The 25,619-nt window shown below is 42.5% G+C and overlaps 3 protein-coding genes across 3 annotated transcripts in view; 2 read left to right on the top strand and 1 right to left on the bottom strand.

Annotated features, from left to right (window-relative positions):
• Positions 1-12,177, bottom strand: part of LOC124275576 (general transcription and DNA repair factor IIH helicase subunit XPD-like) — a 38,064-nt gene extending 25,887 nt beyond the window's left edge. The window contains 14 exon segments of the mRNA XM_046711166.1: positions 122-290; positions 1,776-1,799; positions 1,945-2,054; positions 2,677-2,773; positions 3,308-3,431; positions 6,191-6,253; positions 6,476-6,529; positions 7,375-7,491; positions 8,417-8,443; positions 8,445-8,531; positions 10,612-10,674; positions 10,952-11,029; positions 11,756-11,855; positions 12,086-12,177. Of these exon segments, the coding sequence (XP_046567122.1) occupies positions 122-290; positions 1,776-1,799; positions 1,945-2,054; positions 2,677-2,773; positions 3,308-3,431; positions 6,191-6,253; positions 6,476-6,529; positions 7,375-7,491; positions 8,417-8,443; positions 8,445-8,531; positions 10,612-10,674; positions 10,952-11,029; positions 11,756-11,855; positions 12,086-12,090 (1,118 nt within the window). The 5' untranslated portion in view covers positions 12,091-12,177.
• Positions 12,178-12,444: 267 nt separating this feature from the next.
• Positions 12,445-14,348, top strand: LOC124275577. Its single transcript, XM_046711167.1, has 2 exons — positions 12,445-13,827; positions 14,213-14,348. Exon 1 carries the CDS (start codon positions 12,450-12,452, stop codon positions 13,803-13,805), a length of 1,356 nt encoding a protein of 451 aa, XP_046567123.1. The 5' UTR covers positions 12,445-12,449; the 3' UTR covers positions 13,806-13,827; positions 14,213-14,348.
• The window catches only part of LOC124275519 (peroxisome assembly factor 2-like), a 28,283-nt gene continuing 16,843 nt past the window's right edge, over positions 14,180-25,619 (top strand). The window contains exons 1-5 of the mRNA XM_046711098.1: positions 14,180-14,391; positions 15,937-15,977; positions 16,358-16,500; positions 17,692-17,840; positions 18,720-18,840. Coding sequence (XP_046567054.1) covers positions 14,180-14,391; positions 15,937-15,977; positions 16,358-16,500; positions 17,692-17,840; positions 18,720-18,840 — 666 coding nt within the window. The remainder of the gene's footprint in view (positions 14,392-15,936; positions 15,978-16,357; positions 16,501-17,691; positions 17,841-18,719; positions 18,841-25,619) is intronic.

Here is a 25,619-nt window from a genome sequence, read left to right as displayed (position 1 = left end):
AGTTTCATTCATATCAACAATTCAGATTTTTCACATCTGCTCTGAATTTTGGTATGTTTCATGAGATACTTTGCTCGTTCACTTGACTGAATGTTCACTGGGAAATACAATCACTACCTACCGCAAGGGTTTCCGCTCGATGCAGACTCTGTTCAGACAGTCTTTGAGGAATGACGGTGGAGACTCTGACACCACATGTTGCACTCGTAATCTGGTTTTCATGTATTCACAAAAACGTTTCATGAAGCCGAGAAAGTGCTCCGCTGTTCGAATATTACCTGGGACTGCCTCTGTATAATGTGAAAGACAGACTCACTGAGGTTCAGGATGAAGACTAAAGATACACACATGCCTCACAAAAAGGGAGATGAATTTAAGACCTCTTCCATCTACCTATAATATCGATGATTATACTGTATGTGAATGATATTGTTGTTGTAAACAAGGTAAATGAATGAATATCAATTGATCTGAAAAGCAAATTTCTTGTTAAAATATTACTAGTTTCTGAAGTTATAAAGTAGGCAAATCCTAAACCATGGGTTACATGACATTCAGGGGCATATTTATTAGTATTGGTCTTTTTATATTTTTCAAAAGTTTTTATTAGTGACTAAGTAATACAATGAGAAGAGTTCATTCTAATTCTGTTGACATAACATCAACCTGGAACCACAAACTGACACTTTGTGATCACTATCGCAGTGATCTTATAACACATGCTAAACCTCCTGACTGTGATTGAATTGGGCTCTCATGAGAAATATTTTAACATTCAGATTCCTATTACACTGAGTTGCCATGACACAGATTGTAACCTTATGATTCCTGTTACACTGTGTTGCCATGACACAGATTGTAACCTTATGATTCCTGTTACACTGTGTTGCCATGACACAGATTGTAACCTTATGATTCCTGTTACACTGAGTTGCCATGACACAGATTGTAACCTTATGATTCGTTACACTATGTTGCCATGACACAGATTGTAACCTTATGATTCCTGTTACACTGTGTTGCCATGACACAGATTGTAACCTTATGATTCCTGTTACACTGTGTTGTCATGACACAGATTGTCCTGTTACACTGTGTTGCCATGACACAGATTGTAACCTTATGATTCCTGTTACACTGTGTTGTCATGACACAGATTGTCCTGTTACACTGTGTTGCCATGACACAGATTGTAACCTTATGATTCCTGTTACACTGTGTTGTCATGACACAGATTGTCCTGTTACACTGTGTTGTCATGACAGAGATTGTAACCTTATGATTCCTGTTACACTGAGTTGCCATGACACAGATTGTAACCTTAAGATTCCTGTTACACTGTGTTGTCATGACACAGATTGTCCTGTTACACTGTGTTGTCATGACAGAGATTGTAACCTTATGATTCCTGTAACACTGTGTTGCCATGACACAGATTGTAACCTTAAGATTCCTGTAACACTGTGTTGTCATGACACAGATTGTAACCTTAAGATTCCTGTTACACTGTGTTGTCATGACACAGATTGTCCTGTTACACTGTGTTGTCATGACAGAGATTGTAACCTTATGATTCCTGTAACACTGTGTTGCCATGACACAGATTGTAACCTTAAGATTCCTGTCACACAGTGCACCCATAACACAAACTGTAGCCTTCTGATCCCTGCTGAATTGTGCTCTCAACACCCTTAACAGCTACTGCAGATGTATACTGCCCTAAATGAAAGGACATCAACTGTGAACAAATATCACAGGTGAGGTGTAGGGCTTACCTTGCAGAATTTCATCTGGTAGGACTGAAACAAGACAGATACATACATATGATTTGTGAGAAGAAAATAAATTCAGAAATACAAAAGAACAGTTTTTCTACTTTGAGATTGTATCTCATAACAATGTATTATGATTTATCTAGCAATTTTTAAATTCATAAACTTTAACCTGGATTTGCAAGGATGACATCGGTTTCCCTGGCAACGCTGGCATCCCTCAATCCATCAACCAGTCGCTGGTATTCTGTCTGTAATCTCTGGGCATCACTGGCTTTCAACCTAAGAATGGGGTTTTAAGTAGTTAACATGATTTCAGCCATACCATTTTTATATGTTGCTCAAGAGAGCTAGATTCAGAATGAAGTTTAGACATTATCAATAGGTGATTTCAATGATAACTTACACTGAGAAGATCTGAACTATATAATGTGTGTGACAACTGTATTTATTTTGTCTGGTGAACCTTAATTGATAATCTGTATGCCATATGGACAAAAACATAGTGTATCGATATTTTATGGAAAAAGAATGCAACTGCGTTGTTACAATGTCTTAAAGTTTCAGTTCAAATAATATGTTGGACTACTGACTGACTGACTGAGTTTGGTTTTATGCCGCTTTTAGCAATATTCCAGCAACATCACGGCAGGGGACACCAGAAATGGGCTTCACACATTGTACCCATGTGGGGATTCGAACCCGGGTCTTCGGCGTGACGAGCCAACGCTTTAACCATTAGGCTACCCCACCGCCCCATATGTTGAACTAATGTGTACTTCTAAAATTGACTACACTGCTCTTATAATAAATATAAAAAGGACAGCATAGATGCTCAACAACCAGAACTTAAAAACACATGCTTATATTCATGAAAACAAAAGAAAACAACTTTGTCATGTACCTGTCAATATGTTTGTTGAGAGCCTCTATATTCTGGGAGCACCTGTCCAATGTCCGTCTTGTCAACATCACACTCATAGACTCTATACATACATTATCTGCAAGTATATAGAAAAATGACAAAATCTTCTCTCTGTCAGCCATTCCTACCACTACCTAACACAATATTCCTACAAAACCAGCCTTGATTCATCCCAAAACATCGGCAATTGCCAGCATCAAGTGACAATTTTTTAATGTTGTTTGCTATGACACTGCAGAGAATCAAACCACTGACATTTTACTCATTGGGCTGACACCGTATCCACAAGACCAAAGAGGCAGGTTTCAGGGAACAGTGGAAATATGAGATGCCGGTATTCATGGAATATACTCCTCGTAATGACTGCATTAGTCAAGGTGATCACTAGTAGCATGAGAACTTCCAGCTGACCTACACTGTCATTCAACTGGCCTTAACAAAACACAAGCCCATACGAAATACAAACAACAATCTTTGTGGTTTTGAAAATCAAGTTGGCAATTTAATAGGGCTTTGCTAGACATACTTGAAAAGGTGGAAGACAATATTCAGGACAATTACCATCAGAATGACAGGAACAAACTGGTTCAGTCTTGTCCTTGACTCTTACCTATATTGTGGGCTTCATCAAATACAACAACTGCCGTTTTTGACAATTCTTTGGAGACACTCTCGGCAATTTTGGGGTCGAGTAGGTAGTAATAGCTGTACACTACTACATTGGCATGGGAGAGCTGTGGACACATAACACACATCATCAGCTTCAGTCTATGCTTGTCTCCAACATGTGTCCACTCTAGCAATACAGCAATGTCACATGATGTGTTACTTAGTTCAATGTTTAGATATGATACATGATGAATGCTTCTGTTTGGTTTCAAAATCACTTTAGGTATACCATGTTCATGGTTATAAAGAAAACAATACACACATTCATAAAGATAACACTTGGATTACCGCGCGGAGAGCGGAAGGTCGCAGGTTCGATCCCCGACCGCGTCATACCAAAAGACGTTTAACTATGGTACATGTTGGTCCCTGCCTGGCGCTTGGCATTAATGGGTACAACAAGGACTGGTCGACTCGGAGTCAGTATAATGTGTCTGAGTGGGGTATTCATGCTTCACTGCGGCATGGTATCTCAGTGGGCTAGTACTATAAAACCAGCTTCAGTCTGGGCTAGTACAAGCAGCCGCACATACACATACACACGCATGCACGTCGTCATATGAGCGAAATATTCTCAAGCACGACGTTAAACCCAATTTCACCTCACCTCACCACACTTGGATTATTTCCAGTGTTCATTACTAATATTTGTATAGTGTCAATATCCAGGTCAGCTGCTCAAAGGTGCTTTGTTTTCCCTTGATTATTGGATGTCAATCTCAACAGCGCATCATACTTTCAATCTCAACTCCCTCAGCAGCATACACCTCCTGCAGCCACTAGGCACACCAAGTTAATGTGTCTTTCCCATCCTTACGAGGTACGAGGTATCACAGCTGGGTAGACTGGGACCCATAGTCTCAGTACTTTCTCTAAGTTAACTGCACATTGCTGTCCCTGCAACTAGGTGTTTGCACGCATTCATGTGGCCACCATCTGGTCATTTACCAACGGATTCGTGGGTTATTTTAAGGGTTGTGTACTGTACACCAAAGGTTGTGACAACACTGAAAGAGCCTGCGCACAAATTGACTCCGAGGTTTTTTACACCCGGTCACAGGTGGGTTCGATCCTGGCACCATAAACTCGCTGGATCACAAGCTTGGTGCCATAGACAACTCGTTAACCATGCCCCCGATTATAACTGTAGTTACTGTAATAAAATCTGGACCAAACAAGCCAGTGATTAACGTGAGTGAATTTGGTTTTACGCCGCTTTTAGCAATATTCCAGCAATATCACTGCAGGGGGACACCAGATATAGGCTTAACACATTGTACCCATGTGGGAAATCGAACACGTTTCTTCGGCGTGATGAGCAAACGCCTTAACCACTAGGCTACCCCACCGCCCCCAGTGATTAACGAACTAGATAATTAGGATATAATGACATACACCAATCAAATCAGTGAGCATGACCACCTGATCCGGTAAGTCACGTCCCACAACTAACATGGGTTGCTGAAGACTAAACCTAGTAAAAACAAAATCTTCATTGGGATATGTAACAATGCATAAGGAATATTCTTCAGGTTTATGTATGAGTGAGTGAGTGAGTTTAGTTTTACGCCACACTCAGCAATATTCCAGCTATATGGAGGCGGTCTGTAAATAATCGAGTCTGGACCAGACAATCCAGTAGTCAACAGCATGAGCATCTATCTATGCAATTGGGATACGATGACATGTGTCAACAAAGTCAGCGAGCCTGACCACCCCATCTCTTTAGTCGCCACTTACAACAAGCATGGGTTAGTGAAGGCACATTCTCACCAGGACTTTCAAGGGTGGTTTATGTATGGTGTAGTGGAGATGAACCTGGGTAATAAAGTGCATTGATGAATCGCTTCAACTACAAACCATTGCTCATTGTTCTGTGTTAACTTGAGCTTTTTTTCTGTTGACATGTCAGATAACGCTTATGTGTATATGACAACAAAATAATTGTTAACTTCATTCAGCTCAGTGTAAACTATATTCTTGCTTCTTTCATGTGTAATCTACATTTTGAGCTGAATGTGTTATTAATACTGCTTTTAACAGAAGTGTAGCTATGTCACGGTGGGCCAGCTTAATGTGGGGAGGAGAGCCCGAAGTGATGCAGGTCCTAGACATTTACTACTGTGGTGAAACCACGAGCATGGACACGGTGCAGACAAACCTTGCAATAGAATCAGGCCAAAGTGGGATCTGAACTCCACCACAATAACAGTAGCATCACACAACACAAAGTAGAGGACACCAGCATCAATGATCATCCACCATCATCAGTGATCTGCCATCATCAGTGATCTGCCATCTTCAGTGATCTACCATCTTCAATGATCTACCATCTTCAATGATCTACCATCTTCAATGATCTACCATCTTCAGTGATCTACCATCATCAATGATCTACCATCATCAATGATCTACCATCTTCAATGATCTACCATCTTCAATGATCTATCGTCATCAATGATCTACCATCATCAGTGATCTACCATCATCAGTGATCTACCATGTTCATTGATCTACCATCATCAGTGATCTACCATCATCAGTGATCTACCATCATCAGTGATCTGCCATCTTCAGTGATCTACCATCTTCAATGATCTACCATCTTCAATGATCTACCATCTTCAGTGATCTACCATCATCAATGATCTATCGTCATCAATTATCTACCATTATCAGTGATCTACCATCATCAGCGATCTACCATCTTCAATGATCTACCATCTTCAATGATCTACCATGTTCAGTGATCTACCATGTTCAATGATCTACCATCATCAGTGATCTACCATCATCAGTTGTAGTACAGTTTGCATCAACTCACTGCGTATCGGGCCAGGAAATAGGGACACCATCCTTTCTTCTTGCCATAATCTTTCATGTCATCCTGGAATATAAAGATACCATGGTAACCAAGTCATAAGAGTGAAATGGAGTGGGGGGAGAGAGTTCAGTGAGTGTGAAATTTGGAACCTCTGTGATGACACGTGTTTGTCATGAGCTGACCAAAACGGTTATCACATGCTCACTCACATAGACACAATGAATGAAATTTGAAATCTACTTTTTAACATTCCAACAGGTGTGCAAACCAGGCAGTACTACTTACCAGGCTGTATATACCTGGGGGCAATGGTAGCTCCCTCCCATGTTTGTCAAAACTCTGCAACAGTAATCACATAACAGTATGGACATACATTGTGGTGACAGGTATATTCAACTTCAAGAAGTTGAACATAGTTTCATCCTCAGAAGACCCATCTAACAACCCACCTCCACCACACACCTCAACGACCCACCTTACAACCCATCTTAATCACCAACCTAAAAACCAATCTCAATGACCCACCTCAACGACTTACCGTACAACCCATCACAATGACCAACCTGAAGACTAACCTTACAACCCATCTCAACGACCCATCTCAGTGATACACCTCAACGACTTACCTTACAACCCATCTCAATGACACACCTCAACGACTTACCGTACAACCCATCTCAATGACACACCTCAACAACTTACCTTACAACCCATCTCAATGACACACCTCAACGACTTACCTTACAACCCATCTCAATGACACACCTCAACAACTTACCTTACAACCCATCTCAATGACACATCTCAACGACCTATCTCAGTGACACACCTAAACGACTTACCGTACAACCCATCTCAATGACACACCTCAACGACTTACCTTACAACCCATCTCAATGACACACCTCAACGACTTACCTTACAACCCATCTCAGTGACACACCTCAATGACTTACCTTACAACCCATCTCAAGGACCCACCTCAATGACCCATCTCAGTGACACACCTCAACGACATACCTTACAACCCATCTGAATGACACACCTCAACGACATACCTTACAACCCATCTCAATGACACGCTTAACAACCCATCTCAATGACCAACCTTATTAACCCATCTCAACGACCCATCTAACAACCGACTTCAACGACCCACCTTTCAACCCATCTCAACAACTCACCTCATAGAAGTCACAAACTGGAACTGTTGGGTCTGTCTTGTGCCGGGTCCTGACGAAGGATGCCGTAAGGTTGTGGCATCGGCCATCCACGACCTTACCATCTCTTTCACGGCCAACCTGATTTAGCAACAAACTTATCAACAAACCTATCTTTCAAATCAACACAATTTATGGATAACAATTTCTTTATTATATAGAGTACAACAGTAATAGGCTGTATAACTGATTCCATCAAAAGCATTGCCACCTCTTGCCTGAACGGAATAAACATTGGAAGCGACTTTCCATAACCCTTGGACAGACTATACAAACTCGAACATCCTTCAGACATTCCAGAAGTTCTTTTCTTCAGGAATAAAACGCGTAAAAGATTAAATTGAGAACTTTGCCCCCCAAAAATTCAAAGCATACTCTGGAATAGAGGTTCGCCAGTTTGAAAGTTGTGCTGAAAAGCATACACAAGCTGTTCTCTGTCTGGCAAATGTCAACTTCTTGTTAGCCATTTTACTAGGACTGTCTATGTTCTCATGTGAACTGTAATGGGATATCTTTGGGATCTTTGTTAAGTGGCAGCAAAATCTGATTTAGATGAGATTGGAAATGTTCCAGTTATACAGAGGTGGCATGTATGTAAGGTGGGTTGAAACATAGTGACGTTTAACTGTGTGTGTTATGATCCACACAATCCAATGTTTTAAGGAACACACTTCCACCCACTTCACATACCAACCAAAAATCAGGTTTGCTAGATCTTATGACACGCATAGCATTGCTTTCCACACAATCCAATGTTTTAAGGAACACACTTCCATCCACCTCACATACCAACCAAAAATCAGCTTTGCTAGATCTTATGACAAGCATAGCATTGCTTTCGACACAATCCAATGTTTTAATGAACACACTCCCACCCACATCACATATCAACCAAAAATCAGCTTTGCTAGATCTTATGACAAGCATAGCACTGTTTCAGGACTAACCAGGTGACAAGCACCTGCAACAGACCACACCCATGATACAGTAAACATAATGTTCTCACCTCAGGATGGACACACAAGTTCTTACGGGGAACTGAGAGCCAGACCGAGCAGGTTGGGGACTTCACCCGATTCCTTCTCATAGTACTTCATCAGGTTACGCAGCTCTTCTACAACCTGAACAAATGAAGTTCTAGTACTAATACAAACTTCCATCTACTTAAATTTGAGAGCCTTCAAATACATGGAAATACTTTTTAACAAACGATGAATAAAATTGTTCTCTTTTTATGAAAAGAGAGTTTTATATATTAACTAAAATCACGTTAGTTAGACATTTGCAGTGACCTGCTAAGTATACCTTATGCTGTATATACAATAGGTAGGACTGACTGACTGACTGAGATTGGTTTTACGCCGCTTTTAGCAATATTCCAGCAACATCACGGTTGGGGACACCAGAAATGGGCTTCACACATTGTGCCCATGTGGGGATTCGAACCCGGGTCTTCGGCGTGACGAGCCAACGCTTTAACCATTAGGCTACCCAACTGCCCCCAGTAGGTAGGAAAACAAATATATCAGTGTAATGTTGTTTTATCATGTTCAGGGGGTGGTGGGGTAGCCTAGTGGTTAAAGCATTGGCTCGTCACGGCGAAGGCCCGGGTTCGATTCCCCACATGGGTACAATTTGTGAAGCCCATTTCTGGTGTCCCCCGCCATGATATTGCTGGAATATTGCTAAGACGGCGTAAAACCATACTCAGTCAGTTATCATTTTCAAGATTATTGTACTTATATATATCAACATTAATTGGATATCCAGCAGACCACTTGTTTATTCATTAGGGTTGTTGTTTTAACCCTAATACCACACAGCAGGCAAGGTAACAATAATTACCATCTAACGGGTATGGTACCACTCAGCTTCCTTCTTTAGGAATCAAGCAAAATGATAGTCAGTTAAAGGTTCAACTTCAAGATCAGATTCATCCTCTCTATGGATCTTTTGGGGGATTTTCATACACAAAATGCTTTGTCTACACTTACATCTTATCATTTACAACAGTTATGTGTGCCAAACATCACCCTACTCCTAAAAATACATTCATCATGTTCAGAGATAAGCTGATAGATATACTGACCAGTGTATATTCTGCTGATTGCCAAGTGAGGTGAGGTGAAATTGGGTTTAACGTCGTGCTTGAGAATATTTTGCTCTTATGACGACATGCATGCGTGTGTATGTGTATGTGCGGCTGCTTGTACTAGCCCAGACTTAAGCAGGTTTCATAGTGCTAGCCCACTGAGATACCATGCCGCAGTGAAGCATGAACACCCCACTCAGACACATTATACTGACTCCGAGCCGACCAGTCCTTGTTGTACCCATTAACAGGTTGGGGAAACCTACCGATCGGCCTATAATATGCCGAACAGGATATTATAGGCCGTTCTGCCTATTTTGCTATAGGCCGATCGGGCCATATTTGAACATTTTTCTAATTATTTCACAAACTATCGATTTCCTCACGGAATGGTTTCATATGATCATAGAGATGAATAGTTAATGAACCTCTTCAGCTTGAAAAAAATAAGTTTTTGGACAAAATGGAAATTTATATCATGTTCAGGAAAAGATGTTTCATAAAGAACACTATTTTGCATAGATTTTCCTTTTGAAAACTAACACTGAATATCTATGTCATTAATTTGCACTGAAAATTGTCAAAAAATATTATAGACTTATATTTAATTAGCAATTTCCAAACTCCTTTATTATGTGATGAAAATTCTCAAAAAGGGTTTGAATGAAAACCTTAGGACATCAAAACTTGAATGATGTTAATATCCTCATGCGGAAATGCACCGCTTCAAATTTATTTGATAAATATCATAATCATAGGCCGATCGGCCTATAGCAAAATAGGCAGAAGGGCCTATAATATCCCGTTTGGCCTATTATAGGCCAATTGGTAGGTTTCCCCAACCTGATTAATGCCGAGCGCCGGCAGGGACCAACAAGTACCATATTTTAACGTCTTTTGGTATGACGCGGTCGGGATCGAACCCGCGACCTTCCGCTCTCTGGGCGGATGCTATAACCACTACACCACGGAGGCGGTCGCTGATTGCCAAGTACATTGTAAGGAGACATATGTAGCATTTATTACATAATTAAATTGTTTTCACACATCAACTTATAGAATGGAAGTCATGCATAAAAAATCTTAAGGTTCAGCCTCTGAATAATTACCTTGTCCAGCTCTGGTACTGTCCGGGAGCAGTAAATTAGCTTGTTCACTTCCAGAGGGTAAGCCTTGAACAGAATAAAGAGCTTTCTTGTTTTAGTCAGCTAACAATGTTGTTCAACATACTGAAGTCTTGATGATGCTCAATACACTGAGATGATGCTGACATTCAATCCAAAACATGACAATATGACATTCAATACTTTAAGCTAAAGAGAATTTTGACACCTCAAACGATTGGGAATTTCAATACATGTACTTTGAGCTATAGAGAATTTCAATTCTTTAAGCTAAGGTAATATATATTATTCTCAGGTAATGATGAAGTACAGGAGATCATTTTACCCTCATGTAAGAGACGATCAGCGAGAGCAGAGACACGGTCTTGCCTGTTCCTGATGGCATCTCAAGCGCACAGTGGCCCTGAATGAATAACACATGGTAGTATTTGTTGATAAAGATGAATTTGACAGCAAACAACTTCAACAATCACATGGTCCATATTATAAAAATGATTTAATTCATTCACAAAGCAGAATCCTTTAAATAGACTATATCATGTTTGGTGCATAAAGGGCATGTTCACCATTGCAGCTGCAGTTAACATGGTTAATAATCATATAATTCTATAAACAAGATAAGACATCATATGGAAAATTTCAGCATCACAAACTCTAAACTATTAAGTTTTTAGAGGTTTCGAAAGTGATGAATGGCAGCTGGTGAAAATCATCTCGAGGCAATAATAGTTTTCTATGCATTATAATTATGATGATAAATCATCGTAATCTTAACTGTCACACACCATCTGATGATGATGAACCTTTAAAGTGAAAATATTTTCATGTAGCGTTTATCATGTATAGCTGATGGTGTAGATGGTTGAAAGTTAAAAATACTTTTATGTTATTCTGTTTTAGCTTAAACAGTGGTGTACATATACTATAAACTTGTGCAAAACATGAACCAAAGGTAGACACCATGAGTTTAGATTTACAGGTACAGTATGGTAAATAATTAATCAAGTTTTGAGTTCAAAGTGTAAACAACTTTTTTCTTGACGTTCTCCAGTTTACACATATCTGTCTGATCATCCCCTTAGCACGCCGAGAAAACACTACGTACACTAGCTAAATACAGAACCGTTACCTTTGCATCCAGAGAACGCTTGAGCTCAACCATGTACAGATACTGCTCAGGGTAAATGTAATCATAGGGAAAGTACACCAGCAGGCCATCTACATTCAACCTGGAATTACAATTTTAACATCTCTACATATTGCCTATTAATAAATATATGTTTATCACCTGTATACACAGTAGCCGGGAAGGTTAAACATTTGTTGATCTTGTAACTTCTATTAAGAGGCTACTTTCCTCCACGGTGAAAATTAATGATAAACCAAAATCACTATTCGGCAAATTCATTTAAACCATAATAAAAAGAATCAGGCATAAACAAATTGACATAAAGCGTACTTCATTGTGGGTTGCTTGTCACGGCACCAAATTTAACATTAATTTTGACGCTACATGCAAACACAGCAAAACACGCTTTCCGGAAGTGTACACCGGATATCTGTGAGCGGTGTAATATTTTTAGTTACCTGTAAAATGATATCCTATTATTCGACTGTAATTGACTCCAGCGTACCAAATAGAACATTCGTCAGCGATTGTTGTAGTCAGTTATATTTTATGAAGCGGTAACAGGACTTTGTCTGAGGCTGTCGTAGTATAGCTATAACAAAAAGTACAAATAGACGCGATGAATAGTTCAAATATCTTACTGGGTTCATTTTCCCATGCACCGGTCAGTCACGAGGTGGCGCTTTATTTACAAATGGCTGCGCCCATGGGGGAAATGGCAGCAGCTAGAAGAAACACTCGGGTGGAAATACTTGTAGCACGGTTAGAAAGAAATGACCACCCTCTACATTTATTTGTGTCGCGAGAAGATGCAAATGATCTCAATATTGCAGACGACTCTACATGTGTCATTGCTGCTCTGAGTGTTCGCCACCAGTTGAAAAATGACGTTTCTGGTTTGAACTTGAGTATGTCAAGTGGTTTCGAATCACCCTCATCTTCAGTGTCTGGTGAATTGAAATTGCCCCCTTACAGTGATAATGTCTGTTACAGATTCAGCTCCGAAATCCTCACATATGTGTGGGTACGCGATCCCCTTGATCTTGAACTGTCAGCTTCATTATTAGCCGATGAAGCAGACGATGGGGAAGAACCACATCATGAGAAGAGGCCACGTCTTCTATGTAGCGACGATTTCCTTGATCATTACAGGTTAAGTTTGAATGATGTAGTTTACTTCAGACAAGTCCGGTTATTTCCTCTCTGCAAAGTTGTTATTGCAGTATCTGACAAAGAAGCCTACACCTGGTTGCGAAATAACAAGTTCAGCAATGGAATCATTACTGAAATCATCCAACATGAAGTTGTTGCCAAGAAGGATCAGGATTTCCTTGCTCCCTACCCACCTTTATTTCTGGAAGACAATACATTTCAGAATAGCTGGTTCAGCACAATGAAGGTTGTAGAATGCACTCCACTTCACCAGGGAGTTGTCACTGTCAACACAGAGATTGTTCTGTTCTATGATGAATTCACAAACCAGACTATTGCTGACAGGAGAAAACGTCTTTCAACTGCTACAATTGAACATTTATTGTCAAAACCTGACAATTTATATGTTTCTGATTTTTGTCGATCTATCAGTACAGTAAGCAATCAAACTGATAGAAGTCGTCATACATCAGGTAGTGCTTCAAGCCTAGAGTCAAGTTCAGTTTTTATAACATTCAATTCATTTGTTGTTGAACAAGACCGACAGTGGAGAAAAATTCTTGGGAAAGATTTAGAGAGAACCTCAGATCCTCATAATTTCATTGGTATACCGAAGAAACTGATGCTGCAGCATGGGTTATTTGAAGGCAGTATTTTGAAAGTGTCTTTATCGGATAATGTCAACACTGAGACCGAAGAGCCATTAAGTGTACTGGTTGGAAGTTTTGATCGCCTTGGAAATGATCCAGTGACGTCTCCAGTACTAGAGTCACGTAAACTGCCAAAGCAGAAAGCTGTAACTGTCAAATGCCTAGCAAGACATCTGAGTGGATCAGAAAAAAGTTTTCATTTCTGCTCTGTTATGGTTCAATCTTCATTCAGCTCCTCCTCTCACTGAGGACCCTGTGCTGGTTTGTGAGGTAAATGTGTCCTACCTTGTTTTACTTTTCTTCATTTCACACACACTGACATTGATTTTGCTGCCTTTATCAATATCCCAACACAGGACACCAGGCTTGTGTTTCACAAATCACTAGCCTACCCCACTTACGCAATCTGAAAAATAGCTGTTTATGTTTTACCCATTTATTGTTTTTTAATATTCATCAGTTGATCATGTTGGTAACTATTTTATCAGGTTCATGATGATCATATTGATACCAAGAACATAATAAACATAAATTATGTGCAGCTGATATAAGGCTTTGCCAGATACAATGTGTCAAACAAACAAAGAGTTCCTCAAATTGCACATTTTGCAGTTCATCATAAATGTACAAAGGCAATCTGATATATTCACGACAGAAATTGTCTGATGAATCCCTGGAGAGTGATGTTGATGAGGGCAGCCATTCCCTCAGCTCCTCTCTCGACACCAGCCTGCCTGTTGCCTCGGAGGTGCACATCTCCATTATCAACTCCCCCAACTACAGTCCACGCATGAACTACACAGAGGCCCTCAAGAAGTACTTCCAGGTGGCCAGGTAATGATGATGACCATGCAAGTCAGCGAAATTTGAATAACAATAATAATTAGTGACCTTAAAATTGTAGAACATGTGACAATCTTACAATTAGCTATTCAGTGGTTTCACATTAATCTTCGACTTGCTGTGCACATGCGAGGAGCGTGTAAAAATATCCACTGGCCTAGTTCCGGTGTAGCAGGCCAAACTTTCCCGCTGGCCAAACCTTCCCCGGGGAAACTTTGGCCTAGGCCAAACTCTCTTGTACTCACCTAAATCAGTAGCAAGTATCCACATATAGCTTGATACTGAATAAAATATGGTTCAGATTTATTGTTTATGGTACGTGCTATTTTATAATCTAATTTAATGTAATTTCTTTTACAAAATTCGTATATTTTCACTGCTATCGTACTCGTGTATTTTGTGTATTTTTTTTGTAACAAATACGATCGTATGGGTTGGCATCTCTGTAAGGGGTATACATGGATATCTGAAACATATTTCATTCACCAAAAGTGATTATGGATTAGTCAACAAGCTTATGTGAATAATGTGTCATTACATTTATACATAAATACAACAAATATGAGATAATAAACAGCATGATAAGAAAGCAAGCAACCTGTGTATATTAGGTCTTATTTACCCATCAAATGTGCGATTGAATGTTTACATCTTATGGTGACATGATTTGGTCAGATGAAGAACTAATGCAATGTGTCTTTATAGGAATGGCGACAGGAGCAGGGCCAGAATCTCCCCCTTTTTGATATAAGAGCAAGGGTGGGGAAAAGAAGCCTAGCTAGGCCAGAATCTCTCTCTCTCTGTCTCTCTCTCTCTCTCTTCCCCTTTCATAGAACACAGAACAAAATAGGAAGAGACTTTAGCCTAGCCCAAACTTTCCCCGGGGTAAGAATATCCTAGGACAAAACTTCCCCGGGGAAAGTTTGGCCTAGGCCAGATTCTCTCCAGGGAAAGTTTAGACCGGGGAAGAAATGGCCTGCTACACCAGTTTGTAAAACCATAGGCAAATGAAAGTGTGTACTCAGCTGTGAACCGTTTTCATAACATCTTTTCTTTAGAGTTTGTTACACTACATACGTCCAAACCTGAACTGTGTCGGTGGATATGTTTACACGCTCTGCTCATGCGTACAGCTGGTCAAAAAATAATGTGAAACCACCAAATCCATACTAAGAGCAGAGTTCCTCATAATCATGATAATTATCATGTATACTGCCTCATTTACCTTGCTTGCTATTGTTGCTTACAGCAATATTCCACCTATATGATGGCGATCTGTAAATGATCAAGTTCTGACTGGCAATCCAGTGATTGACATCATGAGCATTTATCTCTGCAATTAGGATACAATGACAAGCATCAACCAAGTCAGCGAGCCTGACCACCAAATCTTACTCATATTCTAGGCACAATGTTCTATTTTCAAGGTTATTGATTCTTTCTTGTGGCAAACCAGTATTCCAGTTGTTGCCAACATAGAAAATGTCCGTCATATATTCTTTAACATGCATAAATCATGCTCGATTATTATTTCAGAATTGCAAGTCATGGAGATGTTTTTGCAATCAAGAGTTCAGGTGAATATTTTGTCAAAAAAGCACATCTCAATATCATTGACATGATTAGAGTCTAAGATAGTGTCATTTGTTTTGCATTTAACACGTTGACTGCCACCACGAGTATACTCGTAGTATCAACGTCTGGCCCAATTTGCCACAACGAGTTATCTCGTAGCTACATCAGTGGTATTTTAAAACAAGTTTCACATGTTGGCAAAACAGGCACATGAAGCAATCGTCTCCTGACGGTAACAAAGAACGCCAGGAGATCTAGTACGTTTCTTGTGCCTATTGACTGCAGTGGTTTTGAAATCGTGAGCAGCGCCTCTGAGTCTCGGAACATGTGTACAAGGAAAAGGTTTTGTGTGATTTCTGGTCTAATTTTGTCATGATTTCAGATGACCCTCAGTTCTGGCAGACATCCAGCTTGGACACTGGTATTAGGTTCCCGGTGATGTTCTTCAAAGTGACCAGAGTCGAGCCATGCCGTCCTGATCTGGTGGCCTGCATGGTTGACTCATTCAACACCAGACTGCTTCAGGTAAACACTTCGTAATTATTACATTCTGCAGGACAAATAGAAGTTATCTTTATAATGTGGTCAGACTCAGTGTTACATGCAGTAAACCTGGTAAGTGCATAATGGGTATCTTGTGGTCTATAATGGATCTTTACTTTATCCACAATTTAATGAATGTAGGAATTATAATCATAGGGAGCAAGGTTACAACATCACCTCTTATTAAGGGCTTACCTCTTCTTCTAGAAAAGAGGCTTTTGGTTACAAGATTTGTTTTTAGGGAGATTGTATCTTAGATGTCCTGATATGGCCGTGAAACCTGGTACAATCCCCACTGGAATTTGCACAAACTGTTCATATCTGGAACTACCTTCTTTTTATATATAACTGTTAGCACATTAGTAACTTGTTCAGAGACATTTCAAAGTTTTCTCATCTCCTGACACATGGCAGTATCACACACCTGGTAACTATAAACCTACAAATCTGATGCTTAACTTGTACAACAGGAACTGTTTGTGTTACATACACATGGAAGTCTACTGAACAATCTACAATCTCCTCAGAATTCACCTGTTGTCTAATTAACTGTGCCTGGTATCAGCTGAGAACAGGACACATAGCTATACAGTGCAATAGCAAAGACAGGAGGTATTGTATTACTGGAGTTTCTCATAGTTGCTGCAGTTATCTGTGGTGTAAACCAGAGGCCCAGATAAGCTGCGTATCCGGGTAAAATATGTATAGAAAATTTCCAATTACGCATTGAAAAATAATTGTTGCATACCAATTACGCATTTAAAATGTTAGATACACAAAAAGTTTAAAACAAATGCGTTTGGAATATATTTATAAAAATCGCTTGCGTAATGAAAAATACATCCATTGCTATCAAGTTGTACTGTTAGTATAGGACAAGTGTTGTACTGTCAGTATAGGATGAGGGATTTTTTATGAAATCATTTCTCTTATATTTAAGTTGGTTTTGATTAGGTATGATATAAGGCAGGACATACCTCCTTAGTAAACTTACTCAATGACATAATACTTAGGTGAGTAAAATGACTGAAATACGCACATACTTGAAATCAGTGGGTAACGAAAAATGAAATACCCACTCAACATTTGTAATACCCACTCCAATAAAATACAGTGGGTACAGTACCCACATGAGCTAAATCTTATCATGAGCTCTGGTAAACTTGTTTACAGGTGGGGTCTGTCCACAGCTATGTTCCGCAGATTGCCTACCAGTACTTTGTTGAGTCGGAGCCCAGCTACTGGCAGCAGCTGACCTGCCCTGGTCTCAACGCCACCATCACCAGACTGGAGTCCATATTGATGCCACATCTCAGCAAGAGGTCAGTCAGCACACTTGCAGAAACCTGCAGGATATTCGTTATTCATAAACACGTATATTAGCCACAGGGACAGGTGGAGAGATACTGAATATGTACATCACCTGTGTGTCCTACAAGGTTCATGTTGCTCTGTTTGTTTAGAATGGAAAACTCTGACCTCACGAATTTTATTTTTTTGTTTGATTACTCATGCGTATACCTAATTTATGATTGAGCCTTGTCCATTTTCCATGTATGGATGATAGACTGAAGTTCTAGAAGATAGCTGGTTGCAAATATGCTCATGGAAAGGAAAAAGGGAACACCTGAAAGTACAAGTGTTGCTTTATTCTTTTCCCAGTTTCTTCACAAGCTCTGTATTGCACTATAAGAATAAAGAAACACTTGTACTTTCAGGTGTTCCCTTATTTGTTTCTATTAGTATAGTTTTCCTCTTTTGATCACAGAAATTAAGTTGCTAATTTCTTAATTTCGTAATTTCAATTCAACTTATCAATTATGTAAACTTTGTCAGGAGGATGAAAATGAGCATGATTTTAAAAGATGCACTGTACTGGTATATATACAAACCTATTGTGTTACTCATTTATATTCTTTAGGGGTCAAGTTGCTCTGTAAATGTTTTACTGTGTATCTCTAATCAATGTGTATTTCTAATCTTACAAAATAATCCAGGAATTTCAGGTGAGCTGCAGAGCTATGTTTTGTTGCCCTTGTCATGACGCCTAACGATAGTAAACCCTCAGGATGCTGTTGTACAAAGCAATCTTAGCGCTAAGGTGATCGTGACTCCCATACCTTAACATAGACTTATGACTGGCGTAGCGCTAAGGTTGCTTTGTACAACGGCACCCAGCTCTGTATCATGTTTATATCCAGATTTGACAACACTCGGTTGAAGGAGCTACCGCCATCTGTCCTGTTGTCTGGGCCGTCAGCTTGCGGGAAAACCACAGTTGTCTCCACGGTTGCCAGGAGGCTGTGTTTACATGTCAATCAGGTAACCATGGCAACTTCATGTATAGCTCCAATCAAAATCTTGGCATCTGTGTGTGGCTTTTGAACGTTTTGAAAGGATCTTAACGCCATAACTGATGATTATTTATAATGATGATGCTTGTAGTGGTAAATCTGATGAGAATGAAATCTCAAACAAAATGGAAACATTCCCAATGATTTCATCTCTACATTACAAACATAATCCAACATAATTCAATATAATAATATGATCAACATAATCCAACATTAGGCAAATGATTCCCATACATGGAGTGAGTGAGTGGGTACGGCTTTACACAGCTTTCAGCAATATTCCAGCAATATCACGGCAATGGGCCACAAATGCTCCCTACTTGTGTAGAACATTTCAATAAGATTTTTTTAGAATAATTATGATGGGAAGTCAATTCAATGTAAATTCAAATATTCTAGTCTTATCAAGAAAATGTTCTTCCAGATGTTAATTTTGAAAAGTATGTTGTTGGAGGAAGTTTGGATTTTTGTTCTGAAAGGAAAACATACCAGAATTCAGAAACACAATCATCACAGATAAAGCTCGTTAAATGAGCAAAGTTTCAAATGTTTCTGAACCAAATTCTGAGAACATACGTAAATATTATTTCAGTATTGAAAAGGGGGCAAAGGTGGGCCAGTGGTGTCAGGCAACACAGATTGCTGTGGAGAGTTGTGATCCTTGGTTTTGTCAGGTTCCCGTGATGAGGTAGTCCGAAGCATATCAAACATTCACATAGAACTTGAAAAATATCATTAAAGAACAAATAAACTTCTTTTTTTTGTACTCTTTTAACCATTACATATGAAAGATTGTGGCTAGTCTTATGCGGAACACCAAATTTATTTTTTAAAAACTTGTGGTTAATTAATACCGAGCGATTAAAAGTTGCCAAAAGGTCGCCTGCTTCACTCTCACCCGCCAACGAAACCACAGACGGGTTACGTAGCTCTGTCGCCAGAGCACTGCAGTGACGTCATGTGAGGAAGGATTTTTAGATAGTTGTATATAAAGTGTGTAGCAAGCTCGTCATTTTGATGATTTCTCGACATCAACGAAGACATGCCGAATCGTTGCGTTGTCGTCAATTGCTCCTAGGGGTCGGACGATGGTGTCACCATGCACTGATTTCAACAGGACCCCACAGTTCGTGCTAAATGGGTTATGTTTGTGAGTGCGAAGCAAGCGTTGTGGAAGTCTGAAACGATATCTTACTTGTGTTCAGATTGCTTCACGTAAGTTAAAGAATAAAAACTACTTACTAGTTGTAGTAAAATATGTATATGGTTGATGACCATAACGATTTTCCATGACACAACTTGTAACATAACGATTTCTTCCTCGGAAGCGAGGTTGTGGTGGAAGTAACAATAATATTGTAAGTAGTATTATATTGACACCCACCTCGCTTCCACGAGAGAAATTGTTATGTTATAAGCGATGTCATGCAAAATCCTATTGGCCTTCAATCAAATACATATTTTACTACCAGTAGAAAGTAGTTTTGATTTTGTAACTCAGTGAAAACAAACCTAAATAGCATTTATCCTCAGACTGGCGGGTGTTCGCGACAGGGCGACGCCATTTTTGAAAATCGTAAAGTCACGGGCTACAGTCTGTTAGAATTAATGAGATTATGGTTTGTTTTCATCAAGTTAGAAAATCAAAACTACTTTCTACTCGTAGTTAAATATGTATCTGAATCATGACCAAAAGGATTTTGCATGTCACATTCTTTTTTATATATTCCTCCTTGGGGTACTTATAAGCATTTAAATGTCCATTTAAAATCCCTATGACAGTTGTAACAATATTTGAATAAAAATATTTACAAAACAAAAACTACGTTTTGTCTTGTGAGACCACCCTTACAGGGCCCTCCGCCCCCTACAGCCAAGAGCAGGTAACTCTAGACCATAAACTCGCACCTCACTTTCCATGCTGTCGTTTTACTGGCAAGACGTGGGTCCACTTCCAAGAAGTTTTTAATTTCCCAACACGAATATGAGTGTCTCAGCAACAGCTACGGTATGTATGGTTCTCTTTTTTCCCTGCATGGGCGATTTGGAGACTTGTTCTGAACATTTTCATTCATCTTTTCTAGTTGTAACTTGGTACCTGTGTGATTCGGCTCGCCGAGTGTGTGTGTCAAGATGGCGGACAGGTCCTTCAGCTAGCCTCACTGTTCATTGGCTTCCCATGTGGTTTTCAATGTTACGTGTGGTTATAGTAATTTTTATTTATATGCTGTTACATGTAGGGCGTTATTTCCGCTGCTAGCATTTTCTATCTTACGCTAAAAGTCGTAATTGTGAGTTATGTTGCAGTGCGTATTACTTGTTTTTGTCAACTTCATGCTACATTGTTGCATTAGTTGTGTCGCCCATGCGTGTTTTTTCATATATTTATGTATGTATGGGGTAGGTTACTGCACAGGTTTTTTACTTGTTGCAGTTTAAATCCTGTACTTCGTGCCTCGCTGCCATTCCCGTGAGGGACACGCACGAGGTGTGTCTGAGGTGTCTAATGGAGACTGATCATGACGAAACGGATTGTCCGGCGTGTGAGATTTTCACGCCTAAAACTATTAAGTCCAGGCGGGTGGACAAGCTGTTCTACAGCAACCTGCTTCGGGCTGGGGGTGATATCTGGGCTCAGGATCCCCCGTCCAAAAGTTCACACAGTAAAAAAAAGGGGTCTTCGGGAGCCGCTTCCCATACGGAACCGGCTCCCAAACGGGCTAAAGTTACCAAGGAGGCTTCATCTGCTAAGTCTGTAAATTCTCCTTCTGTATCTCCACCTGCCCCTGTACCTGTTTCCAACACACCCCTTGTTGCATCGGCACCCGTTGTCCCTGTTGCCTCATTAACTGCTCTTTTTCAGGAGCAGATGTCTGTGAAATCCCTGATTGATACGACGTTGGCTGGGTTCCGTAAGGAGCTCAGCGCGCCGGTCGTCAGGGGTGGATCGAACACATCTGGGGGGGTTGGCTGCGGCCCGAGCTCTGGCTCGGAGAACGCGCCTCCCCCCGGGCAGCTTGATCCTGGCTTAGGCTGTGGCGATAGCGTGCCCTCGGCGCCTTGTGGCGACCTAGCTTCGCCTGTCACAGGCGCCTGGCGCCGGCGATGCAGGGTTACCCCTGTCTTCGCCTGGTGCCCTGACTGGCGGTCGCCTAGGCGCTGACCAGCTCGGGGACACCTCGGCGCCTGGCAGTCAGTCTGGGCTCGGCGCCTCTCGACCTTTTGAGTCCTTCTTGTTCAGCCTCTGGTGCATCCTCGGCGGTCTCTCAGGAGTATGAGAGTACGGCGGTCGAGGATTGTACCGAGATTGATATGGAGGAGGATGAAGGGAGGGAGGAGTCGGAGGTTGGAGTTCCTAACTCCTTTGGCTCCTTCCTGCGGCAGGTTCGGGATAAGATCGCCGAAATTCTACCTCAGGTGGCCGTTCCCGTACAGGCGCCCGATCCCGCGGAGTTTCGGCTCCCGGGGGAGGCTTTCGCGCCTAGCCGGGTCGCCGAGGCACGACTCCGCATTTTGCCATCACTGGTGAGTGAGGTGGTCAATCCTCTCTTAACTGGTGCCCGCACACTGGTTTGATTTGCCCGACGTCCGCAAGCGGTACCAGTTGGGAGAGGAGGCGCTGTTCGAGCCGCCAGTGGTGGACGAATGCGTCTCCGCTTCCGTCACTCTAGGGGGGTCATCATCGTCTTCCCTGGCCTCAGCCAGGCAGGGCAGGCGCCTCCCCCCTTTTCCTTTCTCCCCCCTTGACCTACGCTGAGGTCTGCGTATCGGTCCTTCGAGGAGTGCTACCGGTGCACAGCCCAGCAATTAAAAGTGGCCGTCCACTCAGCCTACCTGTCTGCTCTGCAGGGACAGCTGGTGGATCAGAGCGTTTGTGGCGCCGACTTGTTGGTGCCAGTGCTCGCGCGTCAGCTAACGGGTGTCCACTCTCATCTGGCTCGGGACAGCATTCGGTGGTGTGGTTGTCGCGTGGTGCGCCGGCTGTGGTGCGCCGGCTGTGGTTGTCCGTGGCGCGTTATTCGCCGGCCACGCAACAGGCGCTCCTGTCTTTGCCTTACACAATGGGGTCCTCCCTGTTCCCTGGGGCATTGCAGGTTGTACGGGAGGCCGCAGAGGCCATGTCTACCTTCAAAGACTCTAAGCCTTTGTTGGAGCAGCCCTCTGTTCCTCGCCACCGGCCTTCCCCGTTCGCTACCGCTTATCCTTCTGCCCCGGCAAAGGAACCTGCAAAGTGGACTGCCCCTTTGCAGGCCAAGCAGAGCAAGCGCGCAAGAGGCAAGGGCAGGCCTGCTCCATCGCAGCAGCCTTTTCGGGGCAGAGGGAAGCCAGCCCCGGCTTCCCGCTGATTCCTTCCCCAGAGCCCTTATTGCCCCCCACTCACGAAAGCGGAGACTTGCCAACTGTGGAGGTGCACTGCCTCATGCCAAACGTCCCTGTTGGCGGCCGGTTGTCCCTATTCCTTCGGGAGTGGGAGGCAGCCACCACCAATCCCTGGGTCCTGTCCACACTCAGGGATGGCCATTTGCCACAGTGGAGGCGAGATCCTCAGTCCTTCTCCGGGGTTCGGCACACTCCCGTGCTGACTTCCCGAGAGAAGGCGGACGTACTCTGTGTCGAAGTTCAGTCCTTACTGGACAAGGCAGCCATCGAGGTGGTTCCTGTGGGTCAGCAAGGAGAGGGGTTTTACTCCACCTACCTCCTAGTGACCAAGAAGGATGGAGGGTTCAGACCCATTCTGAATCTCAGAGGGCTGAACAAGTTACTGGAGGTGCCGTCTTTCCGGATGGAGACACTCAGGTCAGTGATCTTCTCCGTCGAGACAGGGGATTGGCTTACATCAATCGATCTCAAAGACGCATACCTCCATGTTCCAATGCACCCCGAGTTCAAGAAGTACCTCCGGTTCTCCTTCGACGGGATGTGCTACCAGTTTCGTGTGCTCCCCTTCAGCATCTCTACGGCGCCAAGGGTGTTCACCAAACTTATGGTAATCCCAGCTCAGTTAGCCAGGTGTCAGGGCAGGTGTTGTTACCCGTACCTGGACGATTGGCTTCTCAGGGCCTTAGGTCCTCAGTTAAGCAGAGCCTCCACACTGTGCGTGATGGATACTCTGGTGTCACTGGGCTGGATTATCAACCTCAAGAAATCAGACCTCGTTCCGACGCAGGATCTGGTATTCTTGGGGGCAAGATTCAACACGGAGCTAGGGATTGTCCTGGGCTAGGGGGGGTCCTGGGCGAGCACTCAGTCTCCGGCCTCTGGTCGGAGCGGGAAGTCAGCCTACACATCAATGTGTTAGAACTGAGAGCAGTCCGCAGGGTGTTCGAGAGCTTCCGGGTGTTGGTTCAGGGCCGTGTGGTTCGTCTAGAAATGGACAATCAAACGGCCATGTCTTACATTCTCAAGCAAGGCGGCACAGTGTCTCCGTCGCTCCTTCAGGAGGCGTGGCAGTTTCTACTGTGGTGCGATCAGTTCAACATTCGGGTTTTGCCTGTTTATCTCCCGGGGGTAGACAACGTCCCTGCAGATGCACTCTCATGGCGTATACTAGCCCCACACGAGTGGATGCTCGCCCGGGAGATATTCGGGATTATCTCCCAGTTGTTCGGGTCGTTCCAGGTGGATCTGTTTGCGTCTGGGGTGACGAACCAGATTCCTGTGTTTTGCTCTCGGATTCCGGATCCGAGAGGGCTAGCCAACGACGCCTTTCAGCTCGATTGGACGGACAGGGTACTGTGGGCGTTCCCCCCGATACCACTGATTCCCAGGGTCCTGCCTCAGCTGTCCGCACAACCAGCTCGGCTACTTGTGCTTCTGGCACCCCTTTGGTCGGCACAAAGTTGGTTTCCGGTAATTCTCAGGTTTCTGGCTCAGCCTCCTGTTCTATTACCTTTTCGACCGGACCTCCTATCCCAGAACGGAGCGCCCCAGCCGAATCCCAGGATTCAGTGGGTGGCTTGGCCGCTGTCAGGGATCGCCTCCGTGCGAGCAGAATTCCTGCACCAGTTGCAGACACAATTCTGGCTTCGCGGAGGGATTCGACAAACATTCAATATGAGGATAGATGGGCCTGTTATACGCGCTGGTGTGTCAACAGGGGGATTCTTGATCCCTTTTCTGCAGATTTAGTCTCTGTCTTAGAATTCCTCCAGTCTCGGTTGGACGCCGGTCTAGCGGCTTCAACTGTTCGAGGATATTCTACGGCTATTTCTGCGTTTCATATTCCTGTTGACGGTGCTCTCTTGGGGCAGCACCCTCTTGTACAGCGCTTTTTAGCAGGCATGACAGAATCCGTCCGGTTGTCCAGCGGATTAGTCCCCCGTGGGACTTGTCAATCGTTCTTGATTGGCTGTCCGGTCCACTATTTCACAATCTGTCGGCTCTTTCACTCCAGCTGTTAACATGGAAGACGGCGTTTCTTGTGGCGGTGACTTCAGGCAGGCGGGTTGGCAATATTCACGCAATGTCGGCCGATCCCGAGCTAACTGTTTTTCACCAAGACAGAGTTAGCATACGGCTGCCTGATACTTACCGTCCTAAGAAGGATAGTACCTTCCATGTGACAGCGCCTATTGAGCTCCTGGCTTTCACTCAGCCTTCCCTGCCCGGTACTTCTCTACGACGTGCTCATGTCTTAGATGTCCGTAAGACCCTTAAGGCTTATATCAAATGAACAAGGGGTACCCGTAAGGATAACCAATTGTTTTGTTGTTATGGCGGGGTTAAGGCTGGTCTTCCGGCGACCAA

Source organism: Haliotis rubra, unplaced genomic scaffold (genome assembly GCF_003918875.1).
Source record: "Haliotis rubra isolate DU_JTF1 unplaced genomic scaffold, ASM391887v1 Scf20, whole genome shotgun sequence".
NCBI classification, from domain to species: domain Eukaryota; kingdom Metazoa; phylum Mollusca; class Gastropoda; order Lepetellida; family Haliotidae; genus Haliotis; species Haliotis rubra.
Note: the sequence above shows the minus strand (reverse complement) of the source record. Positions and strands in the feature narration are given on the sequence as shown.

Coding starts and splice junctions, on each gene's coding strand:
- LOC124275577 (XM_046711167.1), top strand. CDS start 12,450: ATGGCTGCGCCCATGGGGGAAATGGCAGCAGCTAGAAGAAACACTCGG.